The following is a 20,024-nucleotide window of genomic DNA, read 5'->3' on the forward strand; positions in this document are numbered from 1 at the left end:
CAATATAGAAAATTCTTCAGAAGATTATTTTTTCTTTTTGAGTCACACCTGGCGATGTTCAGGGGTTACTCCTTGTTCTGCACTTAGGAATCACTCCTGGTGGTGCATATGGTCAGGGACTATATGGGATGCTGGGAATTGAACCCGGGTTGGCTGTGTGCAAAGCAAATGCCCTACGCGCTGTGCTATCACTCCAGCCCCTTCAGAAGATTTCTTGGACCAAAAATCTCTAGAAACATTCCCTGATTATCAAAGCCTTTTTTTATTTACTCAGGATGATTTTAATAGTTGACTGAGTCAGCTTCTGTCAAGGACATTGGTAAGTCCTTACCCAGTAAGGAGTACTAAGGAAGAAGATCACTAAGATTTCTTCTCTCAGACTCGTTCTCTTACTGCATCCACTGTGTCTACTCAAACCCATATGACCTGCCTAGGACCTCAGAGCACTGATGTCATTGGTTTTTTCATGTGGTCATCTGAGACTTTTTTGATGATCCCTGTGCTGTACCCTTATACCCCTTTATGCCCCCTGATGCCCACTTGACTGTGGCTCTTCCTGCTGTAATTTTTCCTCTTCACTATGGTATTTACTCTGCCATTATATATTATTTTTATTCCTCAAGATTGAATTTTGTTTGAGCACAAGGAATATGTTCATAATTTTTATGTCTGCAAAAATTCAGTAAATTTTGTGAAGTTTTCATGGAACATCAGACATGGAAAGGATCAGACATGGAAAGGAACCACTTCTGTCTCACTTTTTGCCATAATTTGGCACTTAATTGCTAGTAATTTTCTTATTAATGGAACTAAATTAGATATAAAATCCTTTAATTTGATAACATGAGAAAAACCAATGATATTATACTTAGATTCAGTATAAAGAACAGAAGTTATCTCTCTCAATCAAAACCAAACTAAGCATGCACTAAATGAAAGAACATCCTCTTTTAACTATAGAATCATTTTATAATTCTAAGAATACAAGAATATTGTTCTCAAGAATGTAAGAATATTTACATTGATTACTGAACTTATTATTTATTTTATTTACTGAACTTGAATACTGAACTTGATTATTTGTTTAATTCTCTTAATTTATGTATATATTTATGTATAAATGTTCAACAAAGTGGATCACTCCTATTGTACCAGTACAAAAAAAACAAAAAGAAATCATTTTATTTCTTTAGATATTTCTCTTGATACTAGTACCTGATTGCCCCCTTGAGCTTTATAATCCCAGACAATAACAGTCCTTTCTGTAACAGCAACAACACGTTTTAGCTGTGAGAGGTAATCACATCCTGTAATCCAAGAGGTATCCTAACAGATAATGCATAAAATTAGGGAAAGAATTAACATATGTATTGCTTTTTAGGGAAAGAGTTAACATATGTATTGCTTTATCACAAGGAAATGGTTACTGAAGAATAGGTCAATTGCATTAGACAAACCATCCCCCACCTTGTATTTGCAGAGGAAGGTAGGAATGCCTCTCCTTTGATGTCCCAAGGACAAGCTATTCTCTTTCCCTTAAGCCCTCATCCTAAGCATCACAAATTGGCAAATAAAGCAACCAATGTCTGGTAGAACTCCTAAGAAGCTGTTTACACTTCGAGGAAAACACTAAATAAGTGTAAATAACATGCACACAGAGGAATTAGATTTTGGGTCTTGATCAAATTCTTTAAGACTATATCTTTTGCATAAATCTTTTTTTTTAAATCTAGAAAACCTCAGTGATTATCTTTTCAATGATCCCACTAAAGGCATGTTATCTAGGACCATATTAACAACACACTTCTGAACAAGAACAGCATTCACAAGGACTGTGCCGAAGACTGCTATATGTATACAAAGCCAAAAGGAATTGGAGTCGTTTTTATTTTAAGAAATAAATCCTCAATAGCATAGAGAAAAAAAGCACAAGTTTCTATTGGTGGTCTAGTGCCCCACATTGCATTTCGGTGCAGTCAACACAGGCAAGGAGGGAGAGAAGTTTTAAAATATGTCTTTAAAAGTCACTAAAAATGTACTGCTGCAATGTTCAACTGTAGGTTTACTCTCCAAATAACAGTAAGGATTCAGTAGTTGACAAAATCAGACTTTATTTTTTACGCTGTTTTCAAGTTTAAAATAAAACTTAAAATTATTTGTTACTGTTTCCACTGTTTCCATGTTCTCACAACTTGGGCTGTATCTATTTTTTTTCTTCAATAGGGGATAATTTTTTTAAAAAAGGAAAAACTTTTAAAATAGAAACAATAGAGTAATGATCAGTTTATCAGCAGTTCTCTGTAATTAATTTTATTCCAGAGAGCAAGCAATGGATTCTCTTTGCTATTACTCAAGGGCTAGTTTTGATCCCTCCCAATTAACATTAGGTTGTAATCTATAAAGACATATTCTCAGAGTATTTTAAAGTTATTCACTGAGAGATTAGTTATGGAGAAACCATTATCAAACCCCTAAGTATGACTAAATTAGGAATTTTTTAAGTGTACTTACTGTAACACTGGTGCTGGCCAGAACTCTCATCTATAAACAAAGAGAATAAATGAAGGCTCCTTGACACTACTGTTAAAAATAAGAATGTCATAGAGATAATACAGGGGAAAAGCACTTACTTGGCTTCCATGCAGCCAATTATAATTCAATCCTCAGTACCACATCTAGTCTCCTGAGCAGCACCAGGAATGATCCCTGAGCATTACTGAATGTAGTCCCCAAAAACAGCCCCCATTTATCTCTAGCTCTTTTATTTCCCACAAAAAATATGACTTTAAAACAGTATATCTCTCTAATTTAATCTCACATATGATTTACAGGAATCTTTTTATGGTTTTTCCTATGTGTTAAATAATTCACTTTGAAATTAGACTAGTTATTGCTTTGGTCAAGGTTATGTTTCTCTTGCTGCTATTTTCTTTAAGTCATCCTTTACCAATGATTTTGTATTTTTCCCATTTAATTTGCAAACTGCCTCATATTCTTTAATTAGAGAAATATTTAATGCCATACATGAAAATGCTGAATAAATGCAAGAATAGTCAATAGCTAAAAGAATGCTAAATAGATCAATATGTATCTAGATTGGTAGAGAAAAAAACCTTTCATATGAAAAATTATCTCTAAAGTTAATGACAGATCTAACACTCTCTAGTGAATATCATGCCCTGGTACCATGCTACTTAAGAATCACTGATTCAGTCCACACAGGTTATTATTGGGACCTATTATTTTTTGGTGAGTTTGTGACAAAAGTCATTTATCTTGGGACAAACTCACTTAATATGTGGCTGACATTTCATGGTTCACCATGATACTCCAAGCAATAATGTCAAATGTAGCACTGCAGCACTGCACTATCTCCTGTTGTTTGTTGAGCTGCTGAGGTGGGCAGCAGTAACATTGTGAGACTTGTTCTTATTGTTTTTGGCATATCAAAAGGTACTAAAATTTCAAAAATTGCTTCAAGTTTCAGCAATTTCTTTATTTTAGTATTATTTATTTTTAATAATTTTTTAATAATTGTTTGAAACGTGGTCTATGTTTTTTGGTTTTTTTTTGCATCTGATCCATATGCAATAAATCATTAAAAAAACAACAAAACAAAGAAATTTATATTAAGAGGAGGGAAGACAGGATAGGGAAAGAAATAATTCAAGGTTTCAAAGTACCTGGTTATTAAACACTGTTATTAATCCTTTATGAGAAGCTGTTATTAATAAATCTAGCTGAGGAATCTTGACAATGGACTTAATAACATCTCGTCTTCTACTACCTGTGAATGGCATAATGTTTGTTTTAACTTCTAGCAGTAAATTTCTTTTTAAAGATAAAAAGTAAAAGGGGGGCAGAATGATAGTACAGTAGGAAAGGCATTTTCCCTGATGAGGCCAACCCTGATTCAATTTTCAGCACCCCACCAGGTCCCCCTAATCAATCCAGGAAAGCTGCCTGAGTACAGAGTCAGGAGTAAAGTCTGAGCACTTCTGGTGTGGCAGGGGAAAAAAAAAACCAAACAACTTTGGGCCTTAGATCTTTTTCTCTCACCTACTGTTGTCTCTCTGGCCTCAACTTTTACCACCCATGCTCCATTCATGCACCTACTTATTCTATTTGGAATATATGTTTTCTCTCACAGGTCCAGGTCTTTTATTACTTTCTCAGTGCTGTCTTCCTACTTAAAAAAATCACAATATGATGCACCCATCTCCAAACCAAATTATTATTTGCCACACTGCAGTGTTATTTTTTCCCACTTTGCTGCCTTTTCTCCACAGTCTTCTCTGTGCCATCTAACCTAATATACACTGTGCTTCAATGTACTTATATATTCTTAATATATTGTACTTATAAATACTCTTGTTTTCTTTCCCTTTCCATTGTAAATTTTGTGAGGTCACAGACATTATTATTCATTATTTTGTCTTCAGTACTTAGAATGGTGCTGACCCTTATATTAGATCTTAAATTTTTTTAGTAAATAATTAAGCTACACAATCCAATTCTTGACTGAAAAGATGATCTGAGTGTTCTAACATGATGCCAGCAACATACTTCCCACTTTATTGCGCCTCCTCAACTCAGAGTCAGAGGTGGAGATGAGCCACTTCTTTCCTTTCTTTAATAATAGTTCCCATTCTCAGAGATTGAACTCTGGTGAGGTTGATGGTTGGGTGGATAGCTGATGGCATTGGTTTTAAAAAAAAAAAGCATGAAATAAATTTAAGTGGCTTTTAAATGAATGTGCAACATAGAGCACATCTCAGTATGGGGGATGAAGTCTGGAGAAAGGGCCAATTCTAAGATTACTCCTCTTTCATAGAGTAATCCCTCTTTGAAGAAAAAGTAAACTAATAATTATAATGCATGGCGATTCAATTAAAATAAAATTTTAAAACAAAAATATGAATTTCTAAGAGAAATCAAAACTTTTACCTGGAATTACAATTTGTTGTTTTTTAGAAATAAAAAAAACTGAATTTTCTTCATCCATTTGAGTAGCAAAATAATCATCACCAGAAGAATAGTATCCAAAGATCTAAAATCCCAAAGAACACATATAAAGTCTTATAATTATCTATAAAGTAACATATCTCATTGGATAGACTATAAAGTGAAACTTGTATTATCAGTAAATACTTAGCTTAGCAAATGCCTAGGGTTTCTTGTATTAAAAGAAGACTGTTCAACTTATTCAATACAAAACATGCATGATTATTTTTATTAGTGGTAGACATTTTTCTCTTTGGATGGAACTGTATACCAGAATAGTGTTCTTGAGCATATCAATAGTTCATATAGAAGCTGGAGCATGTTGAAAAATCAAATCAAACCCTCATTAGACAAGATCTGAATTAAAACTAAAATATTGAATTAAACCATTCTCAAATATTTATTTCTACTAATTTTCCATAAATATTCCTAAATATTATTTTTATCCCTATAAGAGTTTTAGAATTTATGAGATCATAAAATGTCTTTTAACTATTCTAAATATTCTAAATTTTGTTAAACTAATTTCTACGAAAGAAAATCCTAAAGACAAGAACTTTTAATTTGCAAATAACTTGTAAAATTTTAAGAATTGCAAGAAATTTTATAACTAAGATAAATTTTCTTCAATTGTATTATAAGCAGAAGTAATCAGTTAAATCAATGATACATAGTATTTCTTGTAGAGACAAGTTATTGCTTTGTTTTGTTTTGTTTTGATTTTTGGGGTCACACCCAGCAAGATGCTCAGGGGTTACTCCTGGCTTTGCACTCAGGAATTACTCCTGGCGGTGCTCAGGGGTTCATATGGGATCCTGAAAATCGAACCCGGGTCAGCCGTGTGCAAGGCAAACACCCTACCCGCTGTGCTATCACTCCAGCCCCCCAGCTATTGCTTTTAATCAATGAGTGGAATTAACTGTGTCATGCATCTGAAACATTAGTATATATACATGGACCACTGGGAATCTGATTAAGACATATTGTCTGAATCACTCTGAAATGAGAATTGAGAGTTTGTGTATCTAACAAGCATCTTATGAAAATCGTGTTTGATACTAAGGGTTAAATTAGACAGGACACAGAAATAGACTGAGTGGACAAAAAATAAAAATCTGGTGCTCATAATACTGGTTCTGGCTGACATGTAATACCACTGTCACAATAGTCCTATAACTGATCCATCTGGGTCTGACTTCCTTGGTTTGAGAAAACAGACCCATAGAAAGATCCCACAAGAAATATATTTGTCCTGAAGAGCAGAGGCATGAATTTATGTGGTATCTTGGCCTAGGATAGTTCTTGGAAGATAATTATGCTTGTAATCAATGTATAGTGTCCTCTGCCTCCTCCCCCAAATCCCAGAAGTACTGTTCCTCTTTCTGAGTTCCTGGTATATGGCAATAAATGCCTTCTGTGGGGAATAGATGGGGGCTCTTAGTCTACTATGCTGTTTGACCATGACCCCACTCTTTTCATTCTAATTTCTGTCTTGTTTCTTTCTTTTCTTTTTTGTTTTTGTTTGTTTGGTTTGGAAGCCACACTTAGCAGCGCTCAGACATCATTCCTAGAGGGCTCAAGAGACCACATGAGGTGCTAGGATTGAACCCAGATCTTCCATGTGCTTGGGAGGCACCCTACATACTGTATTATCTCTGTTTAGCCCCATCTGCCTTGTTTTTTTTTAATTTTAGGCAATGTCTTTGTTTCAACCCTGTTCACTGGGGCTGGTCCCCAGCAGGACGATTTATTTTGAGTATATTGATTAAATGCCTCAATTGAAAAGAAATCAACCTATCTATAAATTTATTTAATGACATTTTGATGCTAGATGTTGATTTTGTATATACATATACTACATATAATATAAATGTAAGTGTATCTTTTATTAGTTTATTAACATATTCAAATGTCTGTCATTACATTTCCCCATATCCAAATCTTAATACATGCAATGCCTCTCTGAATCATTCCCTGCTATTGGATTTGACTCTATGGAAAGATCAGGATTGTCTAAACATTTTCATATTTTCCCTTCTTTTTTACGAGAAAAAGAAGCAATTAACACAAGATTAAATAATGTGCTACTTTTTAAAATCAACACCTATTCCCCATGAGCATAAAGCCTCTGAATTTAGTATCTAATTTCCTCTAAAGAATTTAAAGAAGAGAAAGAAGAAAAAAGTTCAGTAGATCTGTTTCAGAGTGAACAGAAATGTTTGTTACTAATTTTTCCCTATCATCACTCATTGATACCTTATTTAGATAATACTTATGTATTTAATCTGTACCTTAGCTCTGTAAACTAAATTCTATAAGCCCTGTAATATAGGTGTGCTCTGTGCACACATATTATGGGTACAAGTAGGTTCAACTGAACCCATAATATGGTCTGATGGCAAAGAATATACTATGGAAGCAAACAATACAATGTTTCACCTCAATTCTCAGCCAGTTGGTACTTAGAATTTAAAAATATCTTCCTTGACCTACATAACTTTCAATTTTATTATCAATAAAATACCACAAGCTTCTGAAAAATTTTAAGTGAGATAATTAAAATAGAAATAAGTTTGGCCTGCTTCACATTTAAAAAATGACATCAGCTATAATTATCATTTGAAAGCCTATGTTGAGAAAACCTCATAGAAGAACATAAAAAGTCAGAAATTAGATCTGGCCAGAGATACAGTACAACAGAGAAGGAGCTCATCTTGCGGGCAACTGACCAGATTCAATTCTCCCTGAACTATTCCATGCCCAGGAATGATTCCTAAGCATAGGAGTGATGGCTGGTCACAAATAACAAAGTCACAAGAACCATCAGTTGTGGCCCAAAAGAAAAAAATCATAAACTATATCAAGATCACAATAAGTAATGTGAAAATTAGGTTCTTTGGGGGGATCGTATGTTATTCTACTTGGGGATGAAACACAATATGTACAATGTGAGCCCCTAATATGGGAAAGTATATTACTGTGATGAAACTGATGTGTGGAATATCACAGTGAAATAGGTATAAGACTTCCCCAGCCAATCAAAAAAGGAAATTCATCCCATGAACTTCCTAATCTAGCAGGTCTCTGCCACTTTTGATTCCTTCCTTGTACATTTAGGATAAGGTCTGTCACCTCAGTCATGCATTTCTACAACCCCTACACACATTGACCAAATAAATACAGCTGCCCAATCATGAGCTTTATTGGCTTCCCACAGAGTAAATCTCCTACCACCATGGATGAAACTGCCATTCATTCATGAACTCCAGCCTCCACAGTCTTCAGTCCCATCTGGCCATCATCTCATAATTTCTGGATAATGTGTTTTTTCTTTACAAGACTAATCTTCCACTTTACAAGACCACTAAATCTTTCCTTTACAAGACCACTTCCTGCATATCATTCCCTTTCCTTGTTTCCTCTATATCCTCCAATAAATTCCCCCTCTATTTCCCTTTTATGATTTTCCTTTTGGTTATTCAAATACCCTCCACCTTAAAAATACAAATTTTCTAGAGTCAATTGTCCTTAAAAATCCTTAGTCCTTTTCTTTGTTTTTATCTTTTCTAGCTTAATTCTGCAACTATTGCATCTCTCAATGTCAATGATCTAAATTCACCAATTAAGAGATTTGATCACTTGATCACTTGACATCCCATCATTCATAGATTTGCTTGAGCAAGCGCCAGTAACATCTTCATTCGTCCCTGTTGTGCGCCAGTGTAACCCAATGGCATCTGCTCATTCTAGGAACACAAACAGCTTCAAATCCGTCGTTCAGAGTCTTGATGAAGAAGTCTGACCATCTCATAGGTGGGTGCATGAGATCTTTTGACATACCATGGAATCCAGTAGGTAATGGCTCTAGTTCAGCGGTCATCTCCAAATCTCATTACATACATGTTCAGCCATCTGATTTTCGACGCGTTGGCAAACGAGACAGCGTCCCTGATTCTTGACCATTGACAGAGGTGGGAACTCTGGGTTCTTTCTCTCATTTGAGTGAAGCATGATACTCCAAGAATAGCTCTTTTGATTCCTCTTTGGGAGACCGAATAGTGTTCTCATCCTGTTTGCATAGGGTCCAGGTATCTGAGGCATATGTTAATGCAGGAAGAACAGTGGAACCAAAGAGATGTACCCGGAGCCGGAGGTTCTTCATCCCCTTTGCTATTTCTTTGATGCTCCTGAAGGTGTTCTAAGCCACTCTCATCCTCCTGCGCAACACCGGTGCCAGGTCATTCGTTATGTTGAATTCTCGACCTAGGTACACATAAGTGTTGCATTCAGAGATGTTTGTCCCGTTGAGAGTAAATGGAACGTCAGGAACGAGACCGTTTTTCATAAACATTGTCTTCATGAGATTTAGCTGTAGTCCGACCTTTCCACACTCATGATCGAAGTTGGTCAGCATTTGTGCCACTTGGCTGATGTTTGGTGTTATTAGAACGATGTCATCAGCGAAGCGGAGGTGGTGTAGTTGCCAACCGTCTATCTTCAGTCCCATTCCTTCCCATTCCAGTCGTCACATGACGTTCTCGAGGGATGCACTGAAGAGTTTCGGTGAAATGGTATAACCCTGCCGAACCCCTCCCTTGACTTCAATGATCACCTCCCGGTAGAATGGTGAGATCCTGGTAGTGAATCCGCAATACAACTCACGGAGGATTCTGATGTATTGAGTTTGAACACCCTGTTTGGCTAGGGCTTCGATGATCACTTCAGTCTCAACAGAATCAAAGGCCTTCTTTAAATCAATTAATGTTAGACAGAGTGTCATCTTGAACTCCCAAGAAACCTCAGTGGGCTTGGTTATCATGTGGATATGGTCAATCATGCTGAATCCTTTGCGGAACCCAGCTTGCTCGCATGGTTTTCCTTCATCTACTGTTCTACCAACCCTATTCAGGATGACTCGAGTGAACAGCTTGTAGACAACACACAACAGGCAGATCGGGTGATAGTTGCCAATGTTGTGGATGTCTCCATTCTTGTACAGTAGAGCAGTCCTGCTAATTTTCCATTGGGACGGAACCTTGCATTCAGACAGGTAGCATGTGAAGAGTCAAACCAGTGTATTGATAAGTACTGACAGCAGGTTCTTTAGGTGTTCGGGTCTGACCTTGTCTGGGCCGGGTGCTGTTCACTTCTTTACCCATGAAATGGCGTGTTGGATTTTGGAAGGGAGAATGCTGGGAATGACATATCTATCCTGGGGAATTTGGTATGTGGGCAGGTGGACTTGGCTATTAAAGAGATCCGAGTAGAAGTCATGGATAATCTTCTCCATTGCCCCTCTGGAAGATATGATAGATCCATCAGGACATTGGAGGGCAGTCATCTTGGTCTTGTAGTTGGCGAAGAACAGGCAGGCGTTGCAAATGCTTTTCAGAGCTTCTGCCACATCTGCCAGTACTGCTGCTCTTCTCTCTTTGAGGTCTTCCTTTATCGCTTCTCTGCACTGCTTTGAGAGCTGAGGCATTTGCGTGCAGTTGCCTGAGGCTTGCACCAAGCCACATTGGCAAATGAGCTCAAGAGTTTTCAAATACAGGCTTCTTTTTGTGGCTATCTCTCTTTTGATATTTCTCGCACAATCTTGGAGGTGCTGAACCAGTCGATCGTATTCCTCATCAATGTTGTCAATGTCAGCATCTTCCCATGTTGCCACAATAGTGCCAAAAAGCTCCCAGTTGGTGGTCATTCTGGGAGTTCTCTTCTTAAACTTTGCAGCCCTTTCTCCCCGCTCTGTGAAGTAGAATTTTGCACAAAGGAGACGATGGTCTGATCCCATTTGGAATTTTGGGACAACAGTGACATCTGTCAGGCAAGACCATTGATTGAATATGATGTGGTCAATTTTATTGTGGAACCTTCCACTCCCATGTCCAACGTTTAGATTCAGCCTTCTGGAATTGTGAGTTACCATGTACGGTCTTAGTGGACTTAATGAACTCAGTCTCTCTCCCTATTTGTTCCATTCTAGGCCATGGGTCCCAATGTGGAGTTCTTCAGCTGATCTTCTCAGTCCTATCTTGGCATTAAAATCACCGACAATGATCATGTAGAAGGTGTGGTCTTCTTTACAGAACTTCTCCAGCTCCATGTAGAACTTCTCAATTTCTCCTTCATCATAATTGGATGTTGGTGCATAGAAAATGAAGATTGAAACTGCCGGCAGTGAGCTACATCTATTCAAGTGTAATCACCTGATTTGGGTTGTTAGGCACTCAAGTGAATCAATGTTTATGGCCAAGTTTGTGTTGACAAGGACACCGACGCCTCTTTTGTTGCATGTTCTGAGGAAGTTTTTCTCCTGTGTCTAAATGGCATGATGTGATTGATGCCTTCTCATCTCGGTCAGACCAATGATGTCGTACTTGATCTTTCACACTTGTACCATCAGGTCCCTGATGGGTGCATTCGATGCCAGCATACATGCATTGAAAGTACAGACAGTCATTTTTGTCCTTCTTCATTTTGGCAGCCTAGTTGGGCCCTGAGATTTTATCAGCCTCTCCTTCTTAATGCTGCCATCCTGGTGGCTCTTTCAGGGTCAAGAGAATGAGATGTATTGTATTTACTGGTTTTGGCATATTGTGGTGTATTTGATATGCCAAATTAAGTGACACAGTGTGGAATAATGGATTAAAAAACTGAATCCAACATTCTGTTGCCTACAAGAAACACATCTGAACAATAAGAGCAAACACAGATGCAAAGTCAAAGGAGGGGGAAAAAAATCCTTCAAGCAAACAACTTACTCAAAAAAGTAGGGTGGCATACTAGTATCTAACAACATAAATTTATAGCTGAAAAAGATTAGAAGGGACAGCAAAGGACATTTTTTAATAATCAAAGCACATGTACATCAGAAAGAAATCACTCTCCTAAACTTCTACGCACCTAATGATGGGCAGGCAAAAAACTTAAAACATCTGCTAACAGACTTCAAAGACAATATTGGTAGCAATACAATAGTAGACAGAGACTTCAATGCTGCCTAATCACCTTTTGATAGATCAATGAGACTAAAGCTCAGCAAGGAAGTACTGGCTCTGAACGAAGAAATGGAAGATAAGAGTTAATAGATATTTTCAAGGCTTTCATATACATCCACCAAAATCTGAATACACATACTTTTCCAGTGCACATGAAACATTTTCTAAGATAGGCCATTTGTTGGGCCACAAAACATATGAAACATTTTCCAAGATAGACCATGTGTTGGGCACAAAATATACCTCAAAACTCTGAGCAAAATGGAAATTGAAGAAACTTTCCTCAATATAGTCAAAGCCATCTACCACAAGACCACAGCAAGCATACTCAATGGAGACAATCTAAAAGCCTTCCCTCTAAGATCAGGGACAAGATAAGGATGCTTACTCTCACCACTTTTATTCAATAAAATACAAAAAGTTCTTGCCATAGCAATTAGTCAAGAAAAAGATATTAAGGGCATCCAAATAGGAAAGGAAAAAATTAAGCTCTCACTATTTGCAGATGACATGATACTATACTTAGAGAACCCTAAAGCCTCTACTAGAAACAAAAGTTCCTAGAAACAATAGATTTTTATAGAAAAATCACAGGCTGTAAAGTCAATATCCACAAGTCCATGGCTTTTGTATATGCAAATAATGAGAGAGAAGAAAGTGATGTTAAAAGAACAATGCCTTTCACAATCATGCCTCAAAAAATCAAGTACCTAGGAATCAACTTAACTAATGAGGTAAGGGACCTGTACAAAGAAAACTACAAAACACTACTTCAAGAAATGAAAAAGGACAAGAGGAAATGGAAACACATTCCCTGATCATGGATTGGGAGAATTAACATTGTCAAAATAGCAATACTTCCCAAAGCATTAAACAGATTCAATGCAATTCCTATAAGGATACCCACGACATTTTTTTTTAAATCATCAAAAGCTCCTGAACTTCATGTGGAAAAATAATCCCATACAAATATCTAAAACAATTCTTGGGGGGAAATAATGGGAGGCAACATTTTTAACTACAAAGTGGCAATAATTAAAACAGTATGACATTGGAACAAAGACACATCTGCAGACCAATGAAATAGGGTTGAATATCCTTCACACACCCTCAAATAAATGATCATTTAATTTTTGATAAGGGAGCAAGAAATATAAAGTGGAGCAAGGAAAGCTTTAATAAATGATGGTGTCAAAACTGGACAGCTACATGCAAAAAATGGGCTCAGACCTCTACCTAACACCAAATACAAAAGTCAGATCAAAATAGAGTAAAGACCTCAACATCAGACCTGAATCCATAAGGTATATTGAAGAAAAGTTCTGCAAAACCCTTCACAGTACTGAAGCTACAGGTATCTCAAAGTTGAAACACCACAAATACACAAGTGGAAACAAAGATTTAAAATGGTACTATCTTAAACTAAGAAGCTTCTGTACCTCAAAAGAACTAGTGAGTAACCAGGATACAAAGACAGCCTATAGAACGAGAAAGAGTATTCACCCAATACCCTTCTGATAAGGGGTATAAAAGACATACAAGACACTGGTTGAACTCTACCCCAAAAGCAGGGTCCCGACGAGGGACTGAATTGACCCAGGGCAAGCAGTGAGCTACCCTGGCATCGAAATGGGCCAGGCCAAAGAGCCACGATACTTAACTATAAGTTGAGGGCATGATCATAGACAAATGCTGTCATGATCCAAAAGTAAGTAACGACAAGACTAGGATCCTGCTGGAGCTAGGAAGATTAACCTGGCCTGAGGACTGCGAAATGTATAGTGAGATGTTCTCAGGAAGAACCAAACTAAATTTATATCTCTTACTGTGCTCATACAGAATGACATTGCTAGAAATATTAGAAGTAGATTTATTACAACTATTTAAGTAGATTACTAACTGAGGGAAGAACACACCCTTGTTGGGATCCCACCCTTGGGTGGATCTCCTAGTAATCTGATGAGATTTTATCCTTGAGTTAATCTCCTGGAGGAGTGGTCTTACCTCTCTTTGTTGATTCGTCAGTATTCAACCCACCTTTATGTCACCAACATATGTGACTGCTATATAAACTAAGACGTAAGCTCGGAAAGGGAGTCAGAAACGAGAGAGCTCAGGCTCCAGAGATCCAGAGTCAGAGCCAGAAGGAGAGAGGTTCCAAGATTGGGGCCCAGGAGAGAAGGAGGCAGAGAAAGACAGGAGTGAAGAGGATTGGAATAAACTACTATTGATATAGACCAGCCTGGTCCTTGTTTCTTCTTCCGTCTGCCCTTGGCCAACAGCCGTTCAGATCCAGGCCACACACAGCGGCTCAAGAGCACCGAGCGCAGGCGGTGAGACAGTGTCATCCAGTGAGCCCGTGAACACACAACCTTCGGCGTGATAAGATTTTACATGGAAGGGCTAAAACTTGTGAGTCCGATTGATCTAGAAAGGGTTAACGAGTCTTTCCTCAGCCCCATTGGCCTTATTATAACTCCTGGTAATACAAAGCAGCAGTCCTCTCCTTCCCACAAATCTCAAACCTAGCTTGGCTTTGAAATGTAAACACTCTCATCTCTGCTTATCACCCCAGGTGCAAGGAGGTTGTGACCTGTGGAGCCCCTGTGTTCAACCTTGTGTCCCCCTCCCTGCCCAGATTGTAACACTTTGTTTCACAGACCTGACAGAACAATGCATGCTTTGATATCTTGTGTTCATCCTGTAACTCCTTTTTTCTCCTTTAATGCCTCCCCTCTCTGTACTGCGTTCATTAGAGGTGTATATAAAGGCAGGAAAGTAAATACAAGGAGGCTGTGGGAGATTTTTCTCTGCCATTGAGCCAGAACAAGCCTTGGCCCTCTGTGCTTTTACATTCCTCTCATGTGTCTTGCCTTTGCACCTCCAACCTACTGATGTATCACTTCTTACAAGAGAAACCCAATCATGAACAAATTTGTAACCGTATCTCACTGTGATCCAATTAAATTTTTTAAATAAATAAAATAGGAATAATCTGGTTTGTAAACAAGCATATGGAAAAAAAGAATAAAAACTTCTGTGAGTTTCCTTTCCATAGTACATAAATCTTTTAACCAAACATACTTCTGTGTGCTCTTCTATGAACACCAGAATTATATTCAAGTTGTTAGCAATCAACTATAATCCAATTTTCTTTGTATAAAGAATTTCAACATACTAAAATTTGTGCACGTTAACTAATGAGACTTGCTATCTGGTTTCCAGTGCAGTAAAATCTTAGTTACTATTAAGTGTATATATACTTCTCCCAAACTGGCATTTTACTTAATAGCAAAAATTATTCATTAATAAAACAGTTAAACTTCTGTTTTACCTACTTTCATTTATGGGGAATGGTCATTTCTTTATGGGTGCATGTATTTAAATGGACCACATGTATATTGTTTAGTTTAACCACTGTGGGAATAATATTTTCAATTATTTTTTCTGAAACAACAAAATCAATATCTGAATTTCTTAAAAACACTTAAAATGACTACCTCACACCAGTCTATTGCTGCATCAGGCTTGTTGCAGAGTTTTCTGTAATAGCATTTTGCATCTTGACTCTTCACATCTGGGCCAAAGAGTTCCTGTACTTGTGCATAAAACTTGTCATAATCGATCATATCTGCATAATAACAAAGTATAAGATCATCATCCTGGGACTATAAGAACGGTATATTTTCAGATGCCTTTACTATTTGCTATTTCATTTCATAATTTCAAGATAGAAACAGTATATGTACCTGCACTCTAAAGATCTTTTTGTTGGAAACACAACTAGGAACTTAGTTAAAATATTATGTAATATATTAATATATGCCAATAATTAACATATTTAAGTAATAAAAATTACTTAATCAGAAGAAATATTACTAAATACATTCATATTTAAATATATTATTTATTATTGCTTAAATAGTACTTAATTTATTAATGTATATTAATACATTAATCTAATAACATACATCAATATATTAAGTAATAAAATGTACTTAATCAGAAAATAATACTGTGCTGATATTTCGTAGCTCTTCAAAACTTTTCAACTATTGACAAGTTCTATTCAAAAATACAAAGATAAAAAAGTGAATTATTTTCCAAATGTGAAATGTTTCACCAATCAGTACTGTCTGTTAGAATTTTTCTTGGATGAAAGGCAGAGGTGAGCAAAGAGTAGTTAATTACATAAAAGTCAAATAAAATAAATTGAAGACCTGGATATCAGACATAAATCCATAAGATACCTAGAGGAAAACACAGGCAGATTTCTCCATAACATTGAAAAAAAGAGTAACTACCACAGATGAAATGCCACTGACCAAGCAAATTGAATCAAACATAAACAAGTGAGACTACATTAATTTATGAAGCATTTACACTTCACAGTAAATGAAGAAACATCCTTAAAGAAATCTAAATAGTAAAAGAGCACATGAAGAAATACTCTGTATTACTAATCATCAGGGAAATAGAAATTAAAACTATGAGATGCCACCTCACACCAAAGAGACTGACCTTCGTCTTTAAGAATAACAAGAACCAATACTGTCACAGATGTAGGAGAAAAAGGGACCCTCATTCGCTGGTGGGAATGTCAACTGGTCCAGTCTCTTTGGAAAACAGTAAGAACATTCCTCAAAAAAACTAGATATTTGAGCTTCCATACAACCCAGCAATTCCACTCCTGAGAATATACTGCCACAAGGGCACAAAGAGAGCAAAGCAGTATTTCCTGGAGCGGTATTTCCTACCTCTTATATTCTAGACCTCTCGGAAAGCCCGGCAAGCTACCAACAGTACCCTGCCCGCACGGCAGAGCCTGGCAAGCTACCCGTGACATATTTGATATGCCAAATATAAAACAGTAACTATAAAGGGCCTCATTCCCCTGACCCTGAAAGAGGCCCCAATACAGCAACATTGGGAAGGATGAGTAAGAACGTGACAGGGATGAATGGAGACATTTACTGGCACCCGCTTGAGCAAATCGATGAACAACAGGATGACAAGTGATACAAGTGAAGGGCACAAAAATACAATGTGGAAAAGGCTTCTGCATTCCTATGTTCATTTCAGCACTACTCACAATAGTCAGAACCTAGGCATGAGAACAGTTGAGTGAATAAAGAATCTATGGTATACTAAGCAGCTGTTAGGAAAAACAATGACGTCATTAAATTTACTGATACATGAATAAATACAGAGAGTACCACGCTAAGTGAAATGAGTCAAAGGGAGAGGGACAGACATAGAATGCTAACACTCATTTGGGAGATATAAAAATTTTAAAAAAACATACAATGAGAATAATACCCAAAGACAATAGAAATGAAGGCCATGAGAACTTATCCTTAATAGTTCTTAACTATTTTATACTATATGTATTTAACTATTTTATAATAGTTATAATTATTAATAGTTATATTTATATTGGGCTGGAGCAATAGCACAGCGGTAGGGCATTTGCCTTGCAAGTGGCCAATATGGCTGACCCGAGTTCGATTCCTCTGCCCTTCTCGGAGAGCCCAGCAAGCTGCTGAGAGTATCTCGCCCATACGGCAAAGCCTGGCAAGCTACCCGTGAAGTATTTGATATGCCAAACACAGTAACAATTGTCACAATGGAGATGTTACTGGACCCGCTTGAGCAAATCAATGAACAATGGGAGCACATAGACAGTGACAGTGACAGTGATGTTTGTAATATTCTATAACTATAATATAGTTATAGTTATAATATTCTCTTTTTTAATTTTTTTTTTTTTTGCTTTTTGGGTCACACCTGGTGATACACAGGGGTTACTCCTGGCTCTGCACTCAGGAATCACCCCGGCAGTGCTCAGGGAACCATATGGGATGCTGGGAATCGAACCCGGGTCAGCCGCACAAGGCAAATGCCCTACCCGCTGCACTATTGCTCCAGGCCCTAGTTATAATATTCTTAATAGTTATCTTAGTAGCTCTCACAAGGAGGGGAGAATGGTTAGGACAAAAGAGACCACATCAAATAATAGTTGGAAATGATCACTCTGGACAAGAGCTGGGTGCTTACAAGAGGCAAAATGATATTCATAATATCCTTTCAGTAATAATATTGCAACCCCTAGTGCCTAAAAGGAAAGAAGCAAAATAAAAGTATATGCTATAGAGGTAGACTGGGGGGGGGCAGAAGGAAAATTGGGGACATTGTGAAGGGAAGTGGACACTAGTGAAGGGATGGATGCTCAAATATTGTACAACTGAAATCCAACCATGAACAACTTTGTAACTTTGCATCTCATGATGACTCAATAAAATTTAAAAGCTAAAAAATGTACCAATTCAAAATTTCAACGTGTCACTTTCATTTACTCAATATAATGAAAATATTGCTGAAGAACTAATAAAATCATTTACTATTGACAATAAAAGAGAAAAGTTAATTATTATTTTCTGATAATGGAAAAAAACCCAACAGGTACACCATTACTTGAACATTAATTTTGCCAGATTTTGTAGTTCACTGGGATTAGAAAGGAGTTGCAAAATATATTTAGAATCTATGTCAGAATTGGGCTAGAGGCTAGAGAGATAGTACAGTGGGTAAGGTGCTTGCCTTGCATGTGGTCATCTTATTTTGATGCCCAGCAACACATATAGTCACCCAAGTCCACTAGGAGTAATCCCTGAACAAATAGCTTAGAGTAATCGCTAAGCACCACCAGGTGTTACCCCCCAAAAACCTTGATCACTTGATCACTTCACATCCCGTTACTCATCAATTTGCTCGAGCAGGCAACAGTAATGTCTCCATTTGTCCCTGTTGCATGCTAGTGTAGCTCAATGGCATCTGCTCACTACAGGAATACGAAGAGCCTCAGACCAATCGTTCAGGGTCTTGACAAAGAAGTCTGATCATCTCATAGGTGGGTGGCCACGAGATCTTCTGACATCCCATGGAATCCAGTCGGTAATGGCTCTAGTCCAGTGGTCATCTCCAAATCTCATTACGTGTCCAGCCCATCTGATTTTTGACACCTTGGCAAATGAGACAGCATCTCTGATTCTTGATTGTCGACGGAGGTCGGAACTCCTGATTCTTTTTCTCACTTGAGTGAAGCGTGATACTCTAAGCATAGCTCTTTTGATTCCTCTTTGGGAGACCTGAATAAATAGCCCTGTTTTCACAGGGCCCCCAGGTCTCTGAGGCGTATGTTAATGCAGGAAGAATGGTGAAATCTAAGAGATGTGCCCAGAGCCGGAGGTTCTTTGTCCTCTTAGCTATTTCTTCGACGTTCTTGAAGGCATTCCAAGCCACTCTCTTCCGTCTCTATTCGGGGAAGGCTGTCCTCTTCGAACAAGTGTGCAGCTTCGGGAGGGACTCACATGGAGCCATGAGGGAGGAAGGGGACACCCGCCTAGCCTGCCAGATCAGCCGAATCAACCCTAGCGATCAATGGGGTGACAGATGTCACAGCCAGATCACCCTCAGATCCTGGAGTGATAACACAGCAAGTAGAGCATTTGCCTTGCACACCGCCGGCCGGTTGACCTGGGTTCGATTCCTTCACCCCTCTTGTAGAGCCCAGCAAGCTACCGAGAGTATTCCGCCTGCACGGCAAAGCCTGGCAAGCTACCCGTGACATATTCGTAAGCCAAACACAGTAACAACAAGTCTCACAATGGAGACATTACTGGGCCCGCTCAAACAAATCGATGAGCAATGGGAGGACAGTGACAGTGACAGTGACTGACGGCAAGTTCTTTAGGTATTTGGGTCTGACCCTGTCTGGGCTGGGTGATGTTTGCTTTCTTTACCAACAAAATGGCACTCATAGAAGAAGGCACTTTATGGAAGAAGGACTATAATGACTGTACTTTCAATGCACGTACGCTGGCATTGGATGCACCCATCGAATACCTGATGGTTCAAGTGCAAAAAATCAAGTACGACATCATTAGTCTGACCGAGATGAGAAGGCATTAACCACATCACGCCATTTTCGACACTGGAGAATAACTGTTTCTGACACGCCAA

At 37.8% G+C, this 20,024-nt stretch overlaps 1 protein-coding gene across 1 annotated transcript in view; it reads right to left on the reverse strand.

The window, feature by feature from the left end:
- Positions 1-20,024, reverse strand: part of WDR64 (WD repeat domain 64) — a 180,870-nt gene that overhangs the window by 154,092 nt on the left and 6,754 nt on the right. The window contains exons 4-8 of the mRNA XM_056106911.1: positions 15,503-15,633; positions 4,948-5,050; positions 3,684-3,787; positions 2,512-2,541; positions 1,216-1,326 (exon numbers count right to left, since the gene is read on the reverse strand). Of these exons, the coding sequence (XP_055962886.1) occupies positions 1,216-1,326; positions 2,512-2,541; positions 3,684-3,787; positions 4,948-5,050; positions 15,503-15,633 (479 nt within the window). The remainder of the gene's footprint in view (positions 1-1,215; positions 1,327-2,511; positions 2,542-3,683; positions 3,788-4,947; positions 5,051-15,502; positions 15,634-20,024) is intronic.

Source organism: Sorex fumeus, unplaced genomic scaffold (assembly GCF_029834395.1).
Source record: "Sorex fumeus unplaced genomic scaffold, SorFum_2.1 ptg000007l, whole genome shotgun sequence".
In the NCBI taxonomy this organism is placed as follows: domain Eukaryota; kingdom Metazoa; phylum Chordata; class Mammalia; order Eulipotyphla; family Soricidae; genus Sorex; species Sorex fumeus.